General features: G+C 38.3%; 1 protein-coding gene across 4 annotated transcripts in view; it reads left to right on the top strand.

Moving 5' to 3' along the window:
• Nucleotides 1-27,181, top strand: part of pard3bb (par-3 family cell polarity regulator beta b) — a 316,476-nt gene that overhangs the window by 115,389 nt on the left and 173,906 nt on the right. For all 4 annotated transcript variants that reach the window (XM_079882104.1, XM_079882103.1, XM_079882105.1 and 1 more), the window contains 4 exons: nucleotides 176-573; nucleotides 5,401-5,540; nucleotides 5,667-5,795; nucleotides 24,839-25,024. In XM_079882104.1, coding sequence (XP_079738230.1) covers nucleotides 176-573; nucleotides 5,401-5,540; nucleotides 5,667-5,795; nucleotides 24,839-25,024 — 853 coding nt within the window. The remainder of the gene's footprint in view (nucleotides 1-175; nucleotides 574-5,400; nucleotides 5,541-5,666; nucleotides 5,796-24,838; nucleotides 25,025-27,181) is intronic.

Raw genomic sequence — 27,181 nt, 5'->3', positions numbered from 1 at the left:
TGAGTTTTATCTAAACCAAGACTATTCAATATATTACAATTTCCATCCTTTTTAGTTTCCAGGTTCATTTATTTCATCAAATAACCTGCAAATAATTATAAAAAAATTGATTGTCTCTTAATTGCTTTTTTTATATCCTGTGTCCCTTATCTCTCTCTCCCTTGTCTTTTACCAGAGCACAGGAAATATTCCGTCAAGCCATGCGTTCACCCCTCGTTCGGTTAGAAGTTGTTCCAGTTTTTAATAAAGAACGCTTTGAGAAGACTGTGATCGGCCACCTCTTCAACTCGGAAAACCCTGATGCATCCACACGGACCAAAGACCCTCCGCCGCTGAAGGTGAAGCCCATGGTGAGGCCTGTGGAGTCTTCCTCAGGGTGGCAAGCCGAGTTTCAGGAGTCCAGCAGCAGTCCTGAGAGTCGCTCTCTGGGCTCTCCATTACCCCTCAGCCTCTCTCCCACCCCCAGAGGCAAGAGTGCCGAAAGCCCCCTCCTAAAAAACAGCTTGGGACCCTCACCTCTACAAATCCAAAACAAAAAGGGTGGAAAGAGACTCAGAATCGACCTTAAGAAAGGTAAACAACTGGGAAAGATACACTAAAAAACGAATTGTTTCTTAAATTCAACACTGCATTCAGATTTTACAGGTCTCCTGTTCACTAAAGGATGAATACCTCATTCAGCCAATACATTCTAGGCAACTACAGATTATATATTCAATACATTTTGAATTGGTAACCATAAATTGATCTACAATTTTGGTATCAGTGTACATATAAACTAAGCAAAAAAAGAACTGCTTTTCAAATGCTTTTTTTACAGCATTTTTTAACATGCTTATATTTGTGTGAACATAAAAAATTCAACAACTGAGACATAAACTGAACAAATTTCACTGGCATTTGGCGAACAGTAATGAAATAATGAGTCCCTGAGCAAAATCAATATCTGAGTCTGTATCTGGTGTGTCCACCAGCTGCTTTATGTCCTACAGTGGGTCTAATCCTCAAATCTGCAGCAGATTTGCCAGTGCTTGCTTGATTTTAACCAAGGCATTTGCAAGTTCTCGAACATGTCTGGTGGGACATATGGTCTCATGTGGTTTGGCACTGCAAGAACTGTCTTTCCTGTCTCCCTGTAGCACTGTATTGGGCGTTTTACGCTACGGACATTGCAGTTTATTGCTTTGAAAAACACTAGGAGAAAGGTGTCCAGGGTCCCTGATCACCTGCGTGAACATGCCATAGTCCTGCTGCAGGAGGCATGAGGACTGCAGATGTGAACAGAGTCAGGAGAGAGGCCTGTTTAGTGTCCGAAGTTTTTGTAACGCTAACCTTAATGGTCTTAACGGCCTGTAAACTGTTAGCGTCTTAAGGACTGTTCCATAGGTGCATGTGCAATAATGGTTTATGGTTCATTGAACAAGCATGAAAAACATTGTTCAAACCCTTTCCAATTTGGATTTAAGAAAATTATCTTTAAATACATTATCCTGAAAAAGGAACTTTTCTTATTTTTGCTGAGTTTTGTTTAATAAGACACTAAATATGTGAAGTGAACTATACATTTTTTATTTATTTTTTGAAGACAAAATCACCTTACAAAAATCAAAGATGTCTACACTAAAAAAAAACAGGTCAGGGTTATTTGGGAACCCAGCGCTGGTTATTTTGACCCAGCTTGTTGAGTTTGTTTGGGTCAGTCAACCTGATAATGGGCCAAAGGGAATATGTGGGAAGAAAACTGGTATCAGTCGGCCGTTCCAGTTTATTAAACGACAATCATATATATTAATGTTTTAAAGTTACATCAAAAACAGCTTTACCATGTGCCATCTCATCTGTTAGACATTTAAGTTTCAACACGTCAAACACGCAACCGCAGCTACGACGCTAAAGCACTAGATCAACAGCGCTCCTATTGTAGTCACTGGAGTGCATGGCAACTTTGTTACATATGACAGCCATGTCGCAATGTGTTTCAGCCCTGGTCGCGCATTCATTTGGCGGAAGGAGAACAATTTCCATGGTGGCGGCGACATGTGCACTTTGAGTGTAGATCTGGTGTAGGCTGCATTTGTAGAAGGCTAGCGTTTCAAGCAGACGTTAGCTGCGACCGTACATGTACAAACAGGTAAAATGTACAATGTACAAACAAAAAAGGTAAAATGTGAGACTGGAGACCCTATTTGTAAAGTAATAATTTGATTGGAATAAAATGTAACACAAACCTTCATTTCATTCAGGAAGTTTCCCCTTAAAACTCAAAATGACCGTTGACAAATGTTTCCAGTTTTAACCGGTTTAGCACAGACTACCCAACTTTGGGTTACATTGACCCAGCGCTGGCTAGGTATAGTGGAGCGGCTAAGTGATATAATCGTTCAGTTTATGATACAAGCGTGAAAATTGGCATGAGCAGTCTCCATGGGTCACTTGAAAAGAAAATTGTCCGAGCCACTTGAAATTTCAAGATTTTTCATTTTTCAAGATGGCCGACACCTTAGTGGAGCAGTTAAGTGATATAGTGGTTTATTTGGTGATACAAGCATGAAAATTGACATGAGCAGTCTCTGATGGTCACTAGACAATAAGCCACCCACAGCTACTTGAAATTTCAAGATGGCGGCCATTTTTCAAGATGACCGACACCTTAGTGGAGCAGTTAAGTGATATATTGTTTTATTTGGTGATACAAACATGAAAATTGGCATGAGCAGTCTCTGATGGTCACTAGACAATAAGCCACCCAAAGCTACTTGACATTTCAAGATGGCGGCCATTTTTCAAGATGGCACCACCTTAGTGGAGCAATTAGGTTCATGGCAATTTTCATGCTTTTATCACCAACTAAATGATTTCTTAAGCCTAATTGCTCCACTAAGGTGGTGGCCATCTTGAAAAATGGCCGCCATCTTGAAATTTCAAGTAGCTGTAGGTGGCTTATTGTCAAGTGACCCACAGAGACTGCTCATGCCAATTTTCATGCTTGTATCACCAAATAAACCACTATATCACTTAACTGCTCCACTAAGGTGTCAGCCATCTTGAAAAATGGCCGCCATCTTGAAATTTCAAGTGGCTCGGACAATTTTCTTGTCAAGTGACCCATGGAGACTGCTCATGCCAATTTTCACGCTTGTATGAACGATTCTGCAAAACATAAGCACTTAGCTGCTCCACTAGTATGTGAGGGGCTTCATCATTTGTTTCGACAGTAAAAATGACCCAGCAGAGTTACAGAAAAACTACCTGCTACCCAGGACCTGGGTAAAAATATTACAAATGACTCAACAGGCTGAACCCAGCATTTATTAGGCTGAACCCAGTATTTATATATATATATATATATATATATATATATATATATATATATATATTATTATTATTATTATTATTATTATTATTATTATTATTATTATTATTTTTATTTTTTTTTATTTTATTTTTTTTTTTATTTATTTTTTTTTTTTTTGATGATTGTACGTAGTCCTAAACACTTGACATGGCAACTTCAAGAATGGTGACAGTCAACAAATGTAAAAAGATTAGCTCTTAAAATCACAACAAATAACTAACAGTAATGACAAAACAATAGTTTAAAATAAATCCAGTAATATTGTTCAATTCAAACTTATTTTGTTCAGACAGCGGGTTGACTAGTTTCTTTAAACATCTTAGCATTTTTGACTCAAAAAAAAAAAAAAAATGGATGTGCTTTTTTACAGTGTAGTAATAACTGAGATTACTGATACCTGGGATATTAAAATGTCCTGACCTTTTTTTGTAACATTAACATTTTTTTATAGTTTTTGATCACATTGAATAGTTCTAGTTATTTGTTTTAATTTTTTTTTTTTTTTTTTTTTTTATCCCCCGAGTGTCCTTGGACCCCAGTTTAAAAAAGAATTCTTACATACACTGTAGTACACTCAAACTAACATTTTTTTTTGAGCAATGAAATTCCTGCAATATCTTTTAAATGAATGTACTGTCTTTTAATATGATTCTCTCCCTCACTCCAACATTGGTCAACTTTGTAGTTGGGGGTTTTGGCAGTCTAACCGAATGAATGAAGCTATAATTTCAGGCTGCAAAGTCTATTAAGTTCTTATTGATTCTGCCATTAATGCTGATATAAATTCATTGCTGGAACAAAAAAGTGCTGACCGTAAAACGATTGTGCTAAATGACGAGCATAAAATGCCGTCAATTTTTCCACAAACTGGCTTCGATATGTATTGTCCTCTGAAGTCATAGCGTGTTAAAGAACAACCACTTGCCCTGAGGCCGTCTACTCTTTAGTATCTTCACCCACATGCTCTGTCCATCATTTTATCCCTGAGCTCAGGGACAGGACTGGAAATATCCGCCCTAAAGACGTGCCTCGTGTCACACGGGGGGCTATAGCCCGTTCTCTAATCTACCTATCAGTCACCGTGACAGCATCAAGAACGCCGTAAGAAGCAATATGCACAGGTCAAGGCGGCAGCACGGTTTAAATGGACCACCACCTGTGCTAGACAGCAGCCTCCTCTAATATCTGGGCTGAAAGGAATCACACAAATGATTTCTTGGTAGATGCTTATTTTTTAACCATTAAGATTTTTTTTTTTTTACAGTATTTTTTATGTGGAACTGTTGAATTTCATCTAAAGAGTGTAAATGTCAGTTTCGGGAGGTCGTTCTTATATGGCTAATGATGTTTCTGTTGTGGGTCAAAGGGTTGTTTGATTTAAGAAATGCGTATGGTTTTTAACATGATCTCTCCCTCTCGCTTCTCTGTTTGCTTTCATATTCATTCACTCTGTATCTCTTTTTGCTTGTCCTTGTCACTCCGGCTTTTTGAAATGTGCTCATATGTGAAATTAAACTTCAGTTTCTGAAGCCGGGTGACTCTAATCTCAGTCTCGCACAAGGACAGCCTTTATCAGCCCGACTCTCCCTGACAGGCCTCAGACAGACCCACCCCAATGTACAGTATAGCCTATGAGGAGATCTATAGAGACAGTCTAATGATTATTTGAGGTTTGAGGTGTTTATAATGCAGGCATGTAATGTTTGCTGCATTTCATTTACTTGAAATACAATTTTGTCACATTGGAAATGTCTTTACTGTCACTTGAGCAATTTGATGCATCTTTGCTGAATAAAAGTATTACATTTCTTTAAAAAAAAAAAAAAAAGTACTTGCCTCACACTTTCCAATGGATGCTTTTAAGATGCTTAGCGGTTGTTTATATACCATATGACACTTCAAGTATGACGTGAAGCTGGGCTATTTCACAGACTCCTTGCTGACATAAGCGTGCTGACTGCGGAGAGAAAAGGCTTCACACACGAATTAGCGCATTATTGGGTTTCATCTGTCAATCACTTTAAACTCTCTCAATCTCCTCACAGGTCCTGAAGGTCTGGGCTTCACCGTTGTGACCAGAGATTCTTCAGTGCACGGGCCCGGCCCCATCCTCGTCAAAAACATCTTACCGAGAGGAGCTGCTGTCAAAGATGGCCGCCTGCAGTCAGGTGACAGGATACTAGAAGTGAGTCTCGTTCTAGTGTAAGATGGAGTATTTCTAGTATAGTAATATGTGACTACTTTAAATGGAAAAACTCACTGTGAATTTGCATATGAAATCCATTGAAACCATGTGCATACGTGTGTTCAGGTGAACGGTGTGGACATTACAGGCCGCTCTCAGGAGGAACTGGTGGCCATGTTACGCAGTACTAAGCATGGGGACAGTGTGTGTCTGGTTGTGGCCAGACAGGAAGAGATGTTCCTTCCACGTGAGCTGGTAAGAGTCTTCTCTGTCTAACTACAATAAATCGAATGCAGCGCTACAGTCATCAGTTCTTCAGTCATCTACACCTCTTCCTATTCATTGCTAATAAACCTTTCTTAAAGTCTTTTCCTCTCTTGGTCTTTTTTTTCCTTTCCAGTGCATGAATTGCACAAAACACAATGCTTGAATATACAAAACAAACACCCTGTTCATGAACACTGCAAGTGGCTTGGGTTGCTTGTGCAAGATGGTGCAGTGTTTCCTATAGAATTTGTTTGTGAGTTGGATTGCACTGGTTGCTGTGCTTGTTTGATTGTTTTTTTGTGTGCATGTGTGTGTACAGCCTGCAAAGACATTACGATGCGGTTTCAGCATGACGCTGTAGATTCAAAGTGACGTTGCAGGAAACACTGACAAGAGTTTTGAGCCTCTAAACCAGAAATCTTAAAGCAGGTGTCACCAACCCTGCTCCTGGAGGGCTACAGTCCTGCAGATTTCAGCTCCAACCCCAATCAAACACACCTGGACCAGCTAATCAAGCTGTTCAGGGTTGCTTGATAATTACAGGCAGGTGTGTTGGAACAGGGTTGGACCTAAAGTCTGCAGGACAGTAGCCCTCCAGGAGCAGGGTTGGTGACACCTGTCTTAAAGCATCTACATTCACAAACCACTGTTCATTTTAACAGAAAAGCAAGCGTAGGCTTCTGTATGTGTGATTTGGCAAGGCAGAAAGTGTGCAAAGAGCTTTATAATCTCAAAAAAAGCTCTCTCATTTTAGTTAATCGTGATCTCACGCAGTTTTCGTTATAATCAATGAAGCTGTTTACACTGCACAGTTAATCATTTATTTACATTGCGTCTAGAATTTCGTTTGATACAATTAGAGGATTCACAAGCCTTCAGAACTAAAACTGGCGTTTTGACCAATGAGTGGATTCTAAATTAAACACCTCTGATTGGCCAATTTGTTCAAGAAAACAACAGATGTGTTTGGGATTGGTTACATTGCTCAATGCAGCAAAACGTTGTAAATAAAAACGCTCTTCAAAGTGCAAACACAAATACGCATGGGATTGTTTGCCAAATCTGTTTCACCAATATGCCATTATTACAGAGAAAATTGATCCTAGACCAGCAGTTATGGGCAGCGTTTCCCTCTAAAAGCAGTCAGAAGCAGCTTTCCCCACATTAGTAGAATTTTTGTTTAGACACTTTTTATAGTGACAGCCCTGCTAGAGAAATCACATGTTAAAGTGACAGTTTGTCCAAAAATTAAGATTCTTCTATCAAAAATTGAAACTCACCCTCACCTCGTTCCACACCTGTATAATTTTAGTTAATCTTTGGAAGACAAATTCAGATATTTTTAAGAGAAAGAAAACCAATTGGTTCTCACGTCAAGCAAGTTCAGTTGACCTTCTGTGTTTACTATTTTATGTGTGTATGTATGTGCATTGATCAGTGTTGAATGTGAATAAAAGCCTGAATTAAAACTTCATATAAATAAATTATCTCTTTGGAGAACTTGGATTAAACAGCTTGATTTATACAGATTACTTTTCGGATGCCTTTTTGTACTTTTTGAAGCTTGAAAAATTTGTTTGCTTGGACTTTCAATGGATGGACAAAAATGATGAAGGGATATTTAAAAAAAATGTCCATTTGTGTTTCCGAAAAACGGATGAGCTATTGATTTAAGTGTCTTGCATCACTGCAGGTTCGAACCCACTGCCTTTAATTTACCAATTCAGATGTTTAATCACTGAATCAAACAACCCCACATAGATAATGGAGCTTTAAGACTGCATAGAAGACTGTAAGGTCCAACAGGAAATGTAGTGGCATGTTATTTGGGTCATCTGCAGTGATATCATGTGTCTCTGAGGACACATTTCTCTGCACAGTCATGTCTGTCTCTAAAGCCCAACAGGGCTCTGTTTGCTGTCTTAGCCGTGGAAGGTCATAGTCACGCTGTAGTTCCTCAAGCCTTGAGGACGGGAAGTCCTGAGCTTCCTGCCTTTGTTTCAACCCTCGTAGGACGTGTAAGTATGCTAGCTTTTGTCTGTTTGGATGTTCAGACGTCTTCACCTGTCACTCTCTCTCCCCTCAACTTTCCCTCCCTTTGTTTTTGTCTGTTTGATATCTTTCCTGATGAACCTGGCAACCCACGCACCCGTCGCCGGAGCGCTGGCCTCTTTACACACACCCTTCTGCCCACCTTGTAGACTGGTTTCCTGCTCTTATCGATGCTTGTTGATTCAGTGCTGGGCGGGAAGTGGCGCATGAGGTCAGGGCGCTCCTACGGGAAGTGCTGGAGCATGCAGGCCTGTGTGAAGTCAGGCACTGCAACTGTGCAGCTGTGTGTTGGCTCTTCCTGTATCTCCCTCAGCTTAGTGCCCGTCGATCCACAATCATCCAAATTCTGCCCTACTCAGCACTTTCTGTAAATAACCAAATGCTGAGAACCCTGCACACTTGGCTGGAACCATAGCAGTGCCACTCAAACTTTGGCCCCTCGCAGGAAATGAGCTACAGCCTCCACTGTCAACTTATTTCATGTATTTATTTAGATAAATTCACAGCAGCATGAGAGGAATTTTGACTCAATAGTTGGGGTTAAACAAACTATTACCTTTTTGCCCTGTAACAGGCAAGTCTTTGGAGTTTGGAGCACACAATTTACAGTAAAATTAAGAAGTAATGCATTACATTTTAATGTATTTTTTAAATGAATGTTAATGTATGTGCAATACTATTCAAAAATGTTTTTGAAAGAAGGCTTTCATGCTGACCAAAGCTGCATTTATTTATACAAAATATATAGTAATACCATGATTGTGAAATATTATTACAATTTAAAATATATATATTTAAACACAATTTTACATGTGCACTTTTTCATTTTATAATTAAAATATTAGTGCTGGGCAACGATTAATCGCAATTAATCACATCCAAAATAAAAGTTTGTTTACATAATATGTGTGTGTACTGTGTATAATTATTTTGTATATATGTACACACATATGCATGTATATATTTAAGAAATATTTACATGTATATACTGTATATATATTTATACATAATTTATATTATATATATATATATATATATATATATATATATATATATATATATATATATATATATATATATATATATATATATATATATACATATATATATATTTTTCTTAAATATATCCATGATTATGTGTGTGTTTATATATACAAAATAATAAAGTACACACACATAAACACAAACTTTAATTTTGTATGTGATTAATCGCGATTAATCATTGCCCAGCACTAAAATAAATTTTTTTTTAATTATTTTTTTAGTTATTCAAAAACCATTGAAGTCATTCGGGAAGGGTTTGTTTTGACTCAAAACAATGAGTATGTTTACATGAGCAACAATATACTGATAACCATCTTATTCTTGCATGTTAAATGCATGTAAACACACTTACTGTCCAAATTAAGGTTAGACCTATGAAACATTTGAAACGTTTACTTTTTTTTCCCCCAATAATTTATATATAATTGGACACACATTTATCAAAAATAATGTAAAAATTCAATGCAAACCATGTTAGTGATCATCATTTCTCAATATAACAGCACTGTTAATCCAGATTATATTTAGTACTTTGTGAGCATGTTTCACTAAATGTAATTGCTGTCCTCTCCATGTTTGCTGGTATTCTCCAAGTAGAATATCACCCACATTTCCAGAAGAAGGCCACTTTATTGTCTCTAATGTGTGTGAAGTGGTAAATTATTACGTCAACTTTTCACCATATTAAAGACAATTCACACTTGTTTACACATTGTTCTAGTAAATTTATCTAGTGAATTAGTACTCTCACTGTTCAATTATGACTCTCATGCATGCTGTGTTGAACGCACCCTTCACTGCATCATTCTCACTGATTAGTTAGTATGCAGTGGTCTGAAGCATGACTGCGACTCATTACCCACAAACCACTAGTTCTGCTTGCACACAGGAGATTAATTCCCTTCAGTGGATTGAAATAAATGCATAAGGTCTCCAAATGTACAAAATTGGGCACCTTATGTGTGGTGACAGTAAAGATTTTATTTGGTTAGTGAGCAATTGCTGGATTTTGCAGGCGACACGCATTGAGCTTTGCATTTCTAAACTGTTTGCTTGACTCTGTGACTGATGGAATGACGTCTCTGTGTGTGACTGGACTGTCTGGAATGAGATACGGTAGTCAGGGAGATTAATGTATGGGAAGAATAGCTAACAGACAGTGAAAGATGACTGTAGATACATTTTAAGAGCAAAAGCTGAAAGAGCGAGTGATTGAAATGTAAAAAAAAAGGCAAAGGAGATGGAAACCCTGATAGAGAAGTGACAGATGATGAGACAATGGCAAAAAAGGTAGATGGAGAAAAGGAAAGGGCTGAGGGAAGAAAAAAGATGGTGACAGAAGGTAGAGAAAGCTGTCATTGTCAATCTTAGAAACAAAGCTGCAAAAAGAGGAATGTGAGAGCATTACGAGCAGAAACAATACAAGGTAAAGGTTGCAAACTTTTTTAAGATTTATATACATGTGTGTGTGTGTGTAAGAAATTAAGTACATTAAAAAGTACGTAAATAAGAAAATAAATACTTCTGGCATCATCCACCACCTGTACATTTTATCTGTACAAAACAGCTTGTTGTGCTGCTAGATTTTGCAAACTGGTATTTCTTACCATATTATTTAAATGTAATGACGTAATTATAAACGCACTGGTTTGTAGCGCAACTAGTTTAAAATTTTACTGCACTGTTATTCTTCCAGTTATTTACCCATAACAGCTAAGGAATCGGATGTCTTACATCAGCATTGCAAACTAAGGTGAATAGAATAGAATGAAATAATTTCTGATTTGCTGCTCAATAAACATTTCTTATTATTATCAATGATGAAAACAGTTGTGCCTAATATTTTCGTGGAAACTGAAATGCCTTTCATTTTAGGATTCTTTGATTCGTCCTTGCTGAATAAAACTATTAAAGTTTAAATAAAACAATTGTCTTTTCTTTCTTATCGTGATGTATATCCGATTGAAACGGCTTCTCGAGAAGAGAAAATAAGGCAGGTCGAGATTTGATTTTGTCCATCAGGAATTGATTGGATCGTTGAATGTGCAATAAAATAAAAACTGCAATATTTCATAAAAAAACAAACAAGAAATGTCCATTTTGATTTCATGGTGACTTTAATTTCTTTAAACATTTGAACAGTAGTGTATATCTACATTTTATTGGTTACCCTGCACTCTAGATTTCTGCGTTGGCCAGTGAATAGAGCGTATCAGTCTGCAGATGAAGGACAGGCTTCAGACAGTCAGGAGATAGAATAGTTTGATAGAGATGATGCCATTTGAATGGAATGACAGGATGAGGTTGCTTGAGAGAGATGAAGACTTGCTTTGCGGCACCATGTGCAGTGATGTCTCTCTGAAGACACATGCGGCGGTAGTTTGGCCCATGTCAAGAGGGGAAAGGAGAATCGGCAGGTGGGTTGGACGCTCTACATCTGTCTGACTACCTGACGTATTTCCACCTGCCAGGTGAGCTGTTGCAGAAAAGAGTCTTACGACCTTCCTCCGCTCTTCAAAAGCCACACACCGAGGACCTCACGCATCCCTCGCACAGTCAGCCCTAATCTCTCTCTCCAATAGCACGGCCGCCCGGTGGGGGATAGAGCTTTGTCTGGATGAAATAGTAATAGTGATATTAGATATGACTCCATGAACAAAAGAGAAAGAATGAGGACTCATTTCCTGTTCGGTTTGTGGTGTTTTTGCACGACAGAAGCAGATTAAAAATGAAGTGCGGAGCATGTAACAAAAGACCCTCGCACCCCTTCAAGCAGGCGGCTTTGTGTACTTCAAAACAGCCTGCTAACAATGGCACCAGGCTGGGTAATAAGGGTCCCGACAAAGCCTTATCTCTCCCAGAACTCCAGCTGTGAAGACGAGCGGTTAGCACATGCGATAATGTTGTTGTGACAGCGTTCCCCTCTTTGGCTCGTCCTACACAAACCGAGGAAGTCGAACCAGCCGGGACGCTGGCCTCTCCGCTACTTAATCTCACATCCAGACCTTCTTGTTACTACCTGCATTACTTCCTCAATAAACCTTTGATGTTGGTATCAGCAGCCCTCTGAAGTCTCGGGGCCCACGAGGCCTGGTTTCCAGTCTTGGCCTCTTTAAGAGTAAATAAAGCTGCTTCCTGAGCGGCGAGGTTATAGACGTCAATCCAGACCCCTTAGTCTTTTACAGCGTCCTCGTCTCAATGGGTTGCTTTCATCTCCACTTAAACAGAATCCATTTACTCATGGATAAACTTTACTCTTAGCCTTTCTGCCTTAGCTGGCCATCGGCTTCCATCGGAGTGGTCATAGAAATGTCTCTGTTTAAGAGGTTATGTGAGTGTTTGTGCTTTTACCCCTGTGCTGCCTTTAATGATGCTGCGGTCTGCAAGGTGAATGGTCCTTTCCATATGCATGCATGGGGTAAAAAGAGCACTTTAGCATGTGTGCCGTAAGCCGAGAGGTTGATCGGACTCCACATGAGGCTCTCGTACACGTGGCTCTTGGAGACCTCATATTAAAAGGGGAAATGTATTCGGCTCCTAGTGAAGAGGTAATTGGGCCTGATGAAAGGCAGTGGGTATTTGTTGATGCTGGAACCTGATTATGATCAGGGTATGTTCTCCTTTTGGCAAAATGAAGTCCAGGCTGATGGCTTTGAGTAAAAGCCAGAGAGAGAGGGCCAAATGTTGCATATCCAATGCTAGGGATGTTGAATGTTTAACATAGGATTATAATGATCAGGGATGTGATTTTTCCGGATTAATCCGGAATTCCGGATTTTCCGACCTGAAAATGTGACCTACGTGAATCATGCAGATCTTTAAAAAAAAGAAGAAGAAAAAAAAACACAATCACCGTCCCCGCGCAACAGGGCCACACCGGGCGGCACGTCACCATGGTTACAGATGGCAAAGAGATGCATTTTTCCTTCCTTTCCAAGTTAGATCCGCCACCAGTTTGATTTGGGGGGGGGGTCTGAATGCCTGAATGATTTTGTAGGTGATAAATTTAAGCAACATTCTCAATATTTAAAATTCTCATCATTCCTGTTTTAATACATAATTTAGTTGCTAAGTGTCACAGCAATTGTTAGTGTGCGAGCGTTGAAGGAATAGTTCACTTAAAAATTAAAATTCTGTCATCATTTACTCACCCTCAAGTTGTTTCAAACCTGTATTCATTTCTTTCTTCTGCTAAACACAAAGAAAGATACTTTGAAGAATGTCGGTAACCACACAATTGATGTACCCTATTGACTTTCATAGTATACAAAGGAATACATTTTTAAGAATGTCGGTAACCAAACAGTTGATGTACCCCATTGACTTACATAGTATTTTTTTTTCTTCCATGAAAGTCAATGGAGTCCTTCAAAATATCTTCAGCAGAAGAAAGACATTCATACAGGTTTTAAAACAACTTGAGGGTGAGTAAATTATGACAGAATTTTCATTTTTAAGTGAACTATTCCTTTAATACTTTTTAATAGGATCTCTTATTTAAATTTCAGTAGCAAAACTGCAATTAGAGTTAAGTTTGATTCTACTTAATGAACAAAGAATGCCTTTGTGCTTTTAAAAACACAAACAACATGGTCTCGAGACGTGGTTTTAAAAGTTAATCTTTTAAAATGAAAAAACAAAACAAAACTGGGTGTGAGGTGTTGTAAAAGCAGATGAGGCAAACGGTCAAAGGCGTCTGTTTAACCCATGATTTAGTCAAGTCATCTTTATTTTGACAGCGCTTTATACAATATAGATTGTTTCAACGCTGCTTTACAGTGATCAACAAGAAAACAATGATTCACTGATGCAAACAGAGTTCAGTTCGGCTGTAAAGCAGCTCTAAAAATAAAATAGTGTCATTGTTCAGCTGAAGTCAGTTCAGTGTTGATTCAGTTCCGTTGTAAGATCAAGCCCCATCCTGCCACCAACACTGGAGATGCTGTGGTGTTGGGTGATAGTGGGTATGAATGTAATGGTGGTATGACTCTATCCCAAACCTCCCTCTACCATCTGCTGCTCTCTCTTAATGCATGTACAGAATGTACTACAAAGACATCTCATCACCACAAACATACACTTTACCGCTCAATTCCCCACCTGCTCACTGCTGAAAGGTGGTAGAGTGTGAAATAATCATTTTAGAAACATGCTGGAGATGTAGAGCACAATGACCTGAGCTCTCTCTTGCAAGATATTTTTTCCCCATCAGAACTGGGCCTTTGATCCACACTCAATAAGAGCCACCATGAGCTGGAGTCATGTGCTTTTTGAGTGGGGTTTGATTATCAGCGAAAGCGAATCAGCATTAGAGAATCCGCTAAGCTCTACACAAAAACCCAACCGAGCTTTTATAGTGACACCAGTTTGTTGCTCATGTTGAGTTCGTTTAGTTGGTGTGAAAGAGGCTTTTCTGACTCGGTTTCTCTTGAAATTGTTGATCTGGTGTGCAGTGAACTATGGCTTGTAGTTGTTATGATCAGTTCATTCTAAATCATGGAAGTGAACTCCTATTGATGATATAATTTGCGTCTTTGCATGCTTCACACAAAAATGCATTTTTCATAGCTGCTTGTCTCTGAATAAATTGGACAAAAACATGAATATATCTGTAGCTTGCTTCACAGTTTTACATTTTTACAAACAGTTTATAAAGTTTTCTGTTTGATTCATAGTTTTTAAATATCTAGTATCTGATATCTTAGATATCTTATATATCATAGTATTTAAATATCTTACATTTTGTCGGTTAAAATATATTTTAAATTGAATTCATATTGATGATTTCACTATTGCAACATAATATTGTGAATTCTTTACTTATTATCTGCGTTTTAGACGCGTTTTAATATGCTGTTACAGAAAGAGCACATTTGAGTCATTTTTTATTTATTTTATAATATATCTGATTACTATAATATAGGATCTGCTTAGGTGAGATAATTAACCTGAAAGCAAAGCGCTTCAATTCCCAGACTTTATCTATTATTCTATTATTCAACAGTAATATTCTTTCTCGTTTTTTAGTTTTTTTAATATAGCCATGCTATAGTTTTTTTTGTGTCATATTTTTATCAACACTGTGCTTCATTAAACTAGTTGAAGTATTGTCAGGATGCACGCTGGCATGATTCTGGCATCACTATGACCTCACCGGCTCAGGACGAGCAGATACCCATCTGGCCGTGTGTCTCAGTGAGTTCATGTCTGACCAGTGCAGCTTGCCTACACTCCCTCACATTAAATCCTGCTTTTCCCTCAAGATCCTCAGCATGCCGGTCGGCCGGTCGGCTCTCAGCTCGGTTTATCCAGGCTTTTGCAGTGCTTACAGACCTGCCGCAACTAATACCAGCCCAGCTGCACTCACTTATGTAGTTGGATTGTGTTTTGCATACTGTGTCGATTATGAAGAGACAGTAATAAGACTCGGGGTGATACAATATTTCTCATTTTTCCAGTTTTTGTGTGAATGACAGCACTATACTTCTTGCTGGTGGTTAATGTAATTAGTCTCAGTTGAATGTACATCTTTGTCGGATTGGAACAGAAATGCCCTCAGGCAGAGAAGACCACTAGAATTTTCTTCCGCCTTATGAAAGAGAAATGATACAGATGCATTTGTTGTTTGTGTGGGGAAAGTACATGATTTCTTCTTCTTCTTCTTTTTTTTTTTAAATGTTTGATAAAGCAATTTAAAATTCCCTAGAATGTGCCATAATGCATTGCGGAGATGAGACCATCCAGCATGAATTTTGAATAAAAAATAATACAGTAGCTGTATGAGAAGTTACTTTATGAGTAGAGACCAAAGTAGAGGTTTTTAGATAAACCAAAATTGTTTGTTTTTTTGATGGAAGATATGCCAAACTGACCAAATCCAGACCATTAGAATAATGCTTCTTTCTCTCTTTGAGTAGTAAAATATGACCTGTAATTGCTTTTTCTAGGAATTTATTTTGAAGTTAAAATAAAGTTTATTAGATTTTACTTGAATTAGACGATTAAATAATAATAGTAATAATAATAATACATTTTATTGCATTTAGTAATACTATCTACTTAACAAGCTTACTGTACACTGAGTTTGTAAATTGGAATTCAAGTCAAATCTTGTTTACAAGTCAAGTCTCAAGTTAAATTTGAAAGGGGACCTATTATGCACCTTTTTTCAAAATGTAATATAAGTCTCTGTTGTCCAGAGAATGTGTCTGTGAATTTTCAGCTCAAAATACCCCACAGATAATTGATTATACCATGTTGTAAATGCCCATTTTTGAGTGAAAGTAAAAGCATGCTGTTTTCGTTTATGTACTGTATCTTTAAAAGCAAATGAGCTGCTGCTCCCCACACAGCTTTCCAGAAAACTGGCTGTGCAAAAAACAAGAAGTAAAGAAATCGCATGTGTATATTAGATCTGTGTATTAAAGTGAAAGCAGCGTAATATACAGTACCTAACGCTAAATATGCTGTTAATATTAATAAAACAACAAAAGAAAAACAGAAAATCACTCACTGCTCTTGATTGAATAGCTTTAGTAGCTTTAATAAGAATACATTTCTTACTTGAATGCTGCAGTTAAATGCTCTGGCGAGCTGATACACATGGCGAACTGTGAACAGCTCACTGAGGTGCTAATACTGTATGGCAGAGACCATCAGGAGTCGTGCCATTTTTGTGCCATCACAAAAGCTAGAATCTGAAAACGGCTTATTCTGAGACACTGCTTATGATTTATGGGGATTAAAAAAATAAAAGTGGGTGGATTTTTACCATTATATGGTGGTTGTGTACACACACTGTCGACACATTTATGTTCAAACATCATGTAAAAGTGAATTTTGCATAATAGGTTGCATTTGTGCAACTTGAATCGATTCTTACTATGACTATGTGTTATGTGCCAAAGCTACAGACCCTGAGCACTGTCAGAACTAAATGTTTACTGTGTTTTTTTTGTTACATGCCAAGCACAAGTGAATCAATTCAGCTCTTGTTTAACATCACATCATTGATTGTCTAGGAGTCTCTCACTCCCTCTTTAACAGTCTCTCTTTGTTCTATGCTGTTACCAGACTCTGATAAAACGGCTGTTTTTTTTTGTCTTTTCAGTCTGTTTAACACTAAAGAAGCTAAAGTGACCATTAAAGCTCTGTGTGTTTGCTGTCTCACTACATGCTGCATTTACTCTGACACAGACTCTCTCTCTCTCTCTCTCTCTCTCTCTCTCTCTCTCTCTCTCTCTCTCTCTCTCTCTCTCTCTCTCTCTCTCTCTCTCTCTCTCTCTCTCTCTCTCTCTCTCTCTCTCTCTCTCTCTCTCTCTCTCTCTCTCTCTCTCTCTCTCTCTCTCTCTCTCTCTGGCCTTGAGTCTGGATTTGCTGAGACCCTATGGGCAAACAAAAGGAGGGAGTTTTGAGCAAATCAATGACAGATAGACTAACAGTGAAGGATGATGGCTTTGCTACCATGTTTCCTCTTCCTCATCCTTCCTTCCCCTTTTCACGGGTTGAATCACCCTCTGCAGAACACCATTGAGAGGAAATGGATGGGACTATCCAGCACCGTGACCCTTATGTTTCCTTTTGCTGAATTTTCCCCATTTTAAGCAGGTGCAAATGAGCTATTTGGCAGTTACCACTGATATCCCTTACACAGATACACAAGTGTTGCAGTATTTGTTACAAATCCTAGAGAGCTGTCTACAAAGCATTTTTGGGGATCATTGGCACACTCCAGGTGTTATGGTTTGCCAAAGAGTAGAGGCCGAATGAATGCCAAAATATGCCAGGAAATTACTCAACAAAAATGTTGTTGCTAAATTCTAAGACAACATTGGGTGTTCTGTATGCGGAATGCCAGAATACATTGTGATGGTTTTATCATAGATGGTTGTTGAAGTCATCAGGTAAATTACTGTATGTAAATATATATTTATTTTTTTTTGTAGGTGACATGGGCTACACTTATTAGAGCTCTGTTTCTCAAGTGTTCACTATTATCGACACCAAAGAAAGAAAGATACATTTTAGAATTATAATTAATATTGCTAGAGGGGTCATTATTCTTGCAATTAATTTTTCACCTAAACTCATTTGATACTGTGGGTGTAAAACTGACTCTGAGACAGACTTTAATGAGACACCTGAGCTTGTTTGTCTTTCACAAGTTTTGACAGTTGTGGGGCAATCATGCAGAAACGTTCCGCAAAAAAAAAAAAAAAAAAAAAAAACGAATGGCAAATTTATTCAGAAAGGGAATCCAGAAAGGATGTTTAACAGGAGTGAGATTGAATTATCATCCAAGCTCAACAAGTGCACACTATCACCCATAAGCAAAACGTGTTGTCATTTGTACAAGACATACGTGAGTGGCTGATGCAATAGCCAATGGCAAAATCATCATTGTAAGAATAAATCCATAAAGTGTTGACGTTGTTTTACGAATTTCAGCATTTAGACTGTCTGTGTGTTTGTGCATCTATTTCCCTTGATCTCAAAGCCTAGATAAGCCTGTGGGACGGTATCTCACTCTCACTTGGTCATTAACAGCAACACTGGGCTCAGACTGATGAATTTGGTCATACCAGCGGTCCTGTGGCTGGCTGAGGACGACGACTGCTGAGTCTTGTAGCCCATTAAGGGGACTGACACATAGACATTCTCATTAGGAAGTGGCGAGGTTGGCTAACCCTACATGTGCACTGGTGTGAGCTGAGTTGGAGCATGAGCAAGTGTTTTCAATGAATTCTGTATGGGAATAACAGGCTTGGGAATAGCAGGCTTGCGCATGGCATTGTGGGATTGACAGAAGAGTAACCAAATGTGGGTAATGCTGAACTTTATTACATACCAGAGGTGTCTAAAAGGTTGCGAGTATTTCAGTCTGTTGCAGATAGTGCTGGTTTTTCTAAATACATATTTGTGTCAGTGACATAAGAATGATGTCTAGCACAAAGCAGTATTATTTTAGCGTTATTGATATACTGTTATAGCCTAGTTTTTAATTAATATTTTTTTTTATATTTTGCTTTTTCATTTAAATTTTAGTTTCATTTTGTTTTGTTTGTCATTTTATTAGTTTCATTTATTTTTTAAATGTTGATATAGTTTTTATTTTTTCAGCTTTAGTTATTTCATCCATCAAGTTAAACTAAATGAAAATGATAAATGTTGCCTTTGCAACTAGCTGAAATAAAATAAGTTTAATTATATTACTTAATTGCAGTATTTTTATATAAAAATGTATTTTACAAAAATGTTATTCTTTTATGCCTTAAGTTTTAGTTTACTATAATAACCGTGATCGAAAATATGTGTAAAGCACTTGTACCAAGTTCTTATAAATGTTCTCTATATTTTCATTATGGTTTAAAATGGTTTTATGAAAAAAAAGAAAAGAAAAAATGATCAAAATGAATCTATTTATTCAGCAATTATTGCATTTTAATAAGTGTATACATTTAATAAACAAATACAAATGTATACATTTGGTAAATTTTATAAATTTAATAAACGTAATGCATTTTCATAGATTAATAGATGCAAGAAAAGTTAAACAAAAAAGTAAGATAGAATTTTGTAATCTGAATCTTCTGTTGATCAGATGATCGGAGAGACATTTCCTTCAGATATTGCAACACATTCCCACAATCCTCCCATGTCTGCATTTTCAGAAATTTTGTGGTCAAACACAACCAAGTCCTTGGCTGTAATTTCATGGTTCCTTGATGAATATATCCCTTCCAAGCCACCGCTTTGGTTTGGCGTGAGTTTCTTTTGAAAAGAACATCCGTCTGGCCTCTGTAAACCTTATTGCGCTTCCTGCAAAACCAACCAATGAGTATCAGGAAAAAATATTACTCCCCAGGTTGGGTAAGTTATACATCACATGTATCTGACAGTTTTCCACAGAAGGTCTTTTTGTGGCCTTACAAGCTTTGTTTACTGTAGCCATTGTAAAGCGCTCACTCACAGAGCCCGCAGAGGTCTGATGGCATCCCTGTTCCCTAGAGAACCTCCCCACTTCCTGTCCCTGTCTCCCTGGAGCACAATAATTCTGAGGAACCTGTCTGTTCACCCTCAAACAATAGAGACCGAAGTCTACATGTGTTTGTGAGTGACTGACACAGAGAGAGCGAGAGGTTATGAGAGACTGTGTGATTTCCTGAGCGAACAGCTGCGTATCTGCTCATCTTTAAGCCCTCAGAATATCATTCGCCGCTGTACCTTTAGATGACGGTGATCCATCTGCTTCGGCTGATGACATCATATGTCTTGTTCATCATTAAGACGCTTTTCACGGCGGAGGAACAGATGTTGCATATGCAGATTAGACAACGCAAGCCTAAGACATATAGATGGTGCTTATTCAAACACTTGCGCCCTTTGTCAGAATTGCAGTTTGAATGACTTTGCTTGTCATGATGATTAAAACAATAAAGCTCATTGAAGAAAGACTTGTTCTGGAGACACATGTTTCACGCTAGGGTACATGCTGACTGATAAACCTTTTCTAGCCGGGGAAAATGGCTGAAGGAAATGTGATGTGGCATTTCGATTCAGAGCAGGGTCCTGGCAGGGGGCTCGGCTGTGAAATATCACGACTGTTAGCATACAGGAGCGCTGCTAGTTGTTCACACAGCAGGCTTTAGCCCTATGATTTCCCCAGCTGATAGACTTGCTGTGATCCCAGAGCTTTGTCTTCATTCTGAACCTCACATGGATGGTCTTGCTGTCTTTCATTTGGGTTTAGTTACTCAAACACATGTGTTGATGAACAAATGAGAGGGTGGTTATTCACACGTGTATTCAGGTCATTTGAAAATGACTTTGGTACATACATTTTTTTTTTATAGTTTGATGTGTGTCGGTCACTCTGGCATTTGGTTAGTTAGTTTGAGGGCATTTAGGGCATCTTCTCAGGGTTAAATTCCTTAAACCCCATCGCCTTTTCCTCTGTTCCCAATGACACACAATCAGCTGTATTTTTCAGTCTTCACAGAAATTCACAGAATCGCTGAGTCGTGTGTTTGTGTGTGCGTCTGTGTGTTTGTGTGTGTGTGTTGTTTGTGAGTGCGTTACACTAATACTTTCAAAACCTGCAATCCCACAGCAAACCGAGATAAACCAAGCCTTGCTGACCCACACATACTCCGTCTTAGCTGGTCTTCTCAAACCTGTTCATTCTTGCAATAATGTTTCGTAATATTTACAATCCTCACAGTTCCTGTAAGTTATAGGGATACTGTACACTACTGGTTGTGCATCATGTGTCTTGTAGTGTCTGGTGGGATAAGGGGCTATTTTCTAGGTTTTTGAAGTCATTAGCCAAAATGTATCACACATTTATTTTTACATGACCATTTTCGATTCTCTCACTGACTCTCTGAATCAAACAAGGCTCTTTTTGCTACTGTACCTTTAAGACTTATATTTGTTTACATTGTAAACATTATACATCCATTAGTCAAGTAACTTTAATTTCTATCTTGCTTTTTATAATATCCATTTTTTTCAACGCAGCTTTATATAATATCGCAAGGTTTATGTTTATCTTCATACCTTATAGTTGCATTGCAGATTAGAGCTGGGCAATAATATAGTTTACATTTTGAGACGATATAAACAATCAATCAAGCAGTTGAGATTTGCCATATACTATAAATCGTTTTATTTGAGTGTACTGGACATATGCGACTAAATGAAGACTTGCAAACTACTACCCATGTTCTGACAATGGTGCAACTACATGAAGTACTGAGTTAGGTATAAACTTCGCAGGAAGGCTGAGATCTGTTCAGCCTATTCACCTTATTCCGCCCCGCCCACTTTTACTTCTGTCCAGTACTTCCGTTGTAAACCAACTTCCGGTTTAGCGGACCCTCATTCAATTTCGAGGAGAACTGCAGAGAAGTCTCACTGATAAAATGTCACATAAGATAAGCTAATTTGTGCCAAATGTGCTATGTACGTGTGTACCAACAGCACAGCAATGCACTGTTTCTCGGGGTAATTTTTAAACGACTTTTAGGTGTTTATATGACCCGTCTGCCTGTCTGATCGCAGCCCGGCCGATGTGTACTGTTTAGCCTACATTAGCCACAAACATCTAATGTTGTAATGGTCTCACTACAGGACACATACACATGCTATACCTTGTTTGAAAGCTATGGTCCTCTAGAATTCAGTCGCTGGATTTATTTTACAGCCATTACTTGTGTTAGAGATCAAACCATAAGAAATTGCAGCTAGCAGTTAGCTAAGCTAACGTTACCCTCTTGTTCATCTAGTTGAGGCTCTACTTTCTTTCTACACCAGTTCGTGGCTATTTTTTTCTTATCTGTTGGCAAATGCAAATGTATCTGGTGATTAAGCAAACAATGGTGTAATAATGTTTCAAACTTTACATGTAGTAGTGTTTGTGCACATCTTCATAACTAAGTAATAGCTATTAGAAAGACACAGCTATTAAATAATTTGATTGTGGCATTGTTTCAAAAGCTTCAAGTGAAATGTACTTTAGTACGTTGCAGCAGTTGTTAATAACCATAGGCCAACGCATTTGGCTATAATATTACAGTCTATCTACTTATATCAAGACAGATAACAGATTGGACCAGGGCAAACAAAGCGCTAAGTAGCTAAACCAGGAAGTGAGATTACGCGGATGGCGCCACCCAGTGCTACTTCCGGAATAAGGTGAATAGTTGCTATAAATGGCCTTTTGGACTTTGGAGGAATTTTTATGTTGTTAGTTACTGTTAGAGTATGTTTACATGGTACATATTATATACAGTCATATGAAAAAGAAAGGACACCCTTTTGAATTCTATGGTTTTACGTATCAGGACAAAAAATAAATAATCTGGTCATTAGCAGGTCTTAAAAAATAGGTAAATACAACCTCGGATGAACAACAACACATGAAAAACGTTGTGTTGTGTATTACGTTGTGTCATTATTTATTTAACAAAAGTAAAGCCGAAATGGAGAAGCTATGGGTGGCAAACTAAATACACCCTGCGACTTAGTTGCTTGTAGAGCCACTTTTAGCCACAATAACTTGGTCATCATTTTCTGTATGACTTTATCAGTCTCTCACATCGCTCTGGAGGAATTTTTGCCCCACTCTTCTCAACAACATACAGTAGCATCAGTTCATTAAGGTTTGTGGGCATGTGCTTATGCACAGCGGGTTGATGTCTGGACTTTGACTGGGTCAGTGCAACAGCTTGATTATTTTCTTTTTCAGCCATTCTGGTGTAGATTTGCTGGTGTTCTTAGGATCATTGTTGCATGGCCCAATTTCGGCCAAGCTTTAGCTGTCGAACAGATGGCTTCACTTTTGACTCTAGAATATTTTGGTATACAGAGGAGTTCATGGTCGACTCAATGACTGTGAGGTGCCCAGTTCCTGTGGCTTCAAAACAAGCCCAACTCACCAGCCCTCCACCACGTGCTTGACCGTTGGTATGAGGTGTTTGTGCTTATTTGCTGTGTTTGGTTTTCGCCAATCGTGCATTATTCGTGCATTATGGCCAAACATCTCCACTTTGGTCTCGTCTGTACAAAGGACATTGTTCAGATGCAACTTTGCAAACCTAAGTCATGCTGTCATGTTCTTTTTAGAGAGAAGAGGCTTTTTCCTGGCAACCCTTCCAATCAAACCATACTTGTACAGAAAACTGTCATGAACTTCAACATTGAACATGTTAATTGAGGCCTTTAGAGTCTGAGATGTAGCTCTAGGGTTTTTAGATGTTTCTCTGAGCAGTGCACAGTCTGACCTTGGGGTGAATCTGCTGGGCCGTCCACTCCTGGGTAGATTCTTGAATGTGTGAATAATCTTCGAAATGGCTGTATAACCCTTCCCAGATGGCAGGAACAATTGCTTCTCTAAGATCCTTCCTTGGCATTGTGCTAACACACACCTGAAGGCTCTAGAGCAGCAAACTGCCCAAACTTCTGCTTTTATAGAGATGATCACACTTGCTGATGATCAGTTAATCAAAGACTTTTGATCAGCAGCGCCTGACTGCTACTTACCCTCTTTATTCCTATGGAAGCAGTAAGGGTGTACTTAGCTTGTCACCATTGGTTCTCTATTTTGGCCTAGTTTTTGGTAAATAAATAATGACACAGTGTAATTTGTCATGTGTTATTGTTCATCTGAGGTTGTATTTACCTCATTTTAGGACCTACCAAGAACCAGATGATTTTTTATTATGTCCTGATACGTAAAACCATATAATTTAAGTGTCCTTTCTTTTTTACATCTTTTCAAGATCTTTCCCATTGAACATGCTCATTGGGACCTGGACGATTTGAGATGCCCAGAGAAAGAGTTGGATGTTTTACTTGCACCATTAAAACACTGTTAGACACTTTGGCGTCAACATCTCTTTCCCTCTTTCTCTCTCTTATTATGTATTTCTAACAGACACTGCTATGCCATTATATAGATCAAACACAAACTACTTTCAGACCTTTTTCAAAACCATTTTCTCCTTCATTTGCTCTTCTTCATTCTTCTCTGCAAAGAAAGCCTGTTCCCGTGGTGACATAATATTATTTTTACCACATAGATATAATAATGACATTTTTTCCCTCCCTTTTTATTAACATTCATTTTAAAACAAACTTTCGCTGAAGAGATGTACAGGTAATTTTAGCATCATTATGGCAAGAGAACAGACAAAGAAAAAAGAAAGGAAATGGGGAAAAGCGGGAGGGAGAATGCAGCGGGGAGCTGAGAGTGTGGACTACATAATGGAGAATGGATTATGTTTCTAAATGACCCCATTGCCATCACAGGCAGAAAAGAGGCATGAAAAGGTTGAGCTATTCTCTGCTAAAATAGTGGGCTTTTTATGTTTGAATGGAATGACCTGTCTTCTTCCTCGCCTCATTCTCTTCCGTCATTGTTGTTTTCTTCTCAGAAAGAGGAGCAGGCCCGCTTGCTGCTGTCTGAGGAAGGAAAGGAGCAGCTGATGTTTGAGGTCCCCCTCAATGACTCGGGCTCTGCTGGGTTAGGGGTCAGCCTGAAAGGTAATAAGTCCCGTGAGACTGGCGAGGACCTGGGCATCTTTATCAAGTCCATAATCCATGGAGGAGCAGCTTTTAAGGTAAAACGGCACATTTACATTTGGCAGATGCTTTATATATAGGGAATATGTCAAAACAGGAAAGAAAATGGCACTTGTTTTTTTCATGGGGCTATTAGCTCATGTACACAGTGGCAGCTCATGAATTGTCCCTTTAGGGTTTCAAACCTACCTCTTATCCATAAAGCCCAGACCTTTAATCACTAAGCCATATGCATAATGTACAGTGGCCCCAAACACTTAAATTGTATGAATTTCATCACATACATAAGAACCATCTAGTCCCAATCTCATTTTCATTAACACTGAACATGTTCAACAAGTGAGAGCCAGAAAGTATCCAAATATACCACTCTTCAAAAGTTGGGAGTTAGTAACCAAAACGGCAAAAAAAAAAAAAAAAAACGTACTAACCCCCAACTTACGAACCCAACCAAAAAGTAAATAAATGCTGTTCTTTATTCATCATTACAAATTATTCATCAACACTGTTTCCACAAATAAAAAAAACATATTAAGCAGCACAACTGTTTTCAATATTGATAATAATAAAGAATGTTACTGAAAGATCATATGACACTGAAGACTGGAGTAATGGCTGCTTAAAGTTTTGTTTGCCATCACAAGAATACATTAAAAAAAACAAATACATGTTCTATTTGAATGTAATTTTATTGTTATTTTAAATTATAATAATTTTTACAATATTACTGTTTTTATAGTATTTTTGTTCAAATGAATCCAGCCTTTGTGAGCATAAGAGACTTCTTTAAAAAAAAAAATCTTACCGACCCCAAACCTTTGAACAGTTGTGTACTTTTTTGTCTTAATTTTGAGCACAACTGTTGTTTTATAACTATAAAGCAAGCAAACCACTTATTTCTTTGCAGTTTTAAGAGTTCAAAACAGTTTCTTGAGTGCAAATTACTTTTTGGGGCCACCATAGCTTAGGAGGCCAGAGGAATAGGATCACTCATAAAATGAGAGAAATAATGTGAATATAGTAAAATATGCCCCCCCCCCCCCCCATTTGACTGGAGACACTGATGGAGACCTAATAGATGTCCTCACAGTGTTAAACATGGCTTCAGGGTTGTGAGTTGAGACTGTAAATAGGTCATGATCCCTGTTAGCTACTCTTGGCATGTGTTTTGGTTCCCTTGACCTCTGACCTCTGTCCCTTCCACTTAATGGGGTTTCATTTGACCTTAACAGACGGGATCAGGACTGTCAGCAGGGTGCTGAGTATTTCTATAGGCTCATCTTTCTGTCTTTACTAACATGTTTTTTTTTTAGCTGCACCTGTTCATTTTCCAGTTTCACATTCAGTCCCATAGTATTGACGACAGATTGGTTGTGTTTGCCCATTTGGTTAAATATCAATCTCAATTATATGTTTTTTTTTTTTTTTTTTCAGGTGTTCAAATGATTGGAAATCTGCACACTCTGTTTTTCTCTTTCCTTTACCACAGAATAAGTGACAGGATGTTTATACCTGAATGACTCAGATTTTCTTTAAACCAGTCTCTATAAAATTCTTCCAGCTACTGCTTAACTCAGCCATGTGAAAATGTGCTTGTCAGACATGTGGATTTGTGTGTATGTGTGCCCAAAGCATTCACATTTATGTGTGCGAGAGTGTAAAGTTTACTTGTGAAGATAAGGGTTTGAATTGTACCTGACTGAAGCATCTTCTCACTCTGCTTTGTCAGGCCTTTAGGTTGAAAAAAGCCGCTTTTGGATTCCGGGGGTTGTGTAAAAAGAAAATAACTTCTTAAATCTATCATTCTGAAGCTTTAGAGTCAGATCATCCCGTTCAGACGGGGGGTAGAGAGAGCCACTGCAAGGTGATGCATGTGAGTTTTCATACTTGAGTCCCAGCACATTGGAACACTTCTAATTGTAATTCCCTATCCAGTCCCCAGTGAGAGAGTTCAGAAACGCTGCTTGTGTTAGCTCCAGCACATTAATGCTAATTAAAAACTCTCCAAGCCCATGTTAATGAGTTGGAAGCGTCCCGAGTCTGTGGGTGGGATGCGTTTTCTCCCCAGAGCCGAAGTGGGAAGGCAAGAGGAGGTTGGGGTGAACAGCAGCGTCTACTTGCAAATTTATTGTTGGCTTGCACTTACAAAACTGAGGGAAATGCAGTGTAAAACTAGTCTAGAAATCTAGACGCAC

The sequence above is a fragment of the Squalius cephalus genome, assembly GCF_949319135.1.
Source record: "Squalius cephalus genome assembly, chromosome: 9".
NCBI lineage: Eukaryota > Metazoa > Chordata > Actinopteri > Cypriniformes > Leuciscidae > Squalius > Squalius cephalus.
Note: the sequence above shows the minus strand (reverse complement) of the source record. Positions and strands in the feature narration are given on the sequence as shown.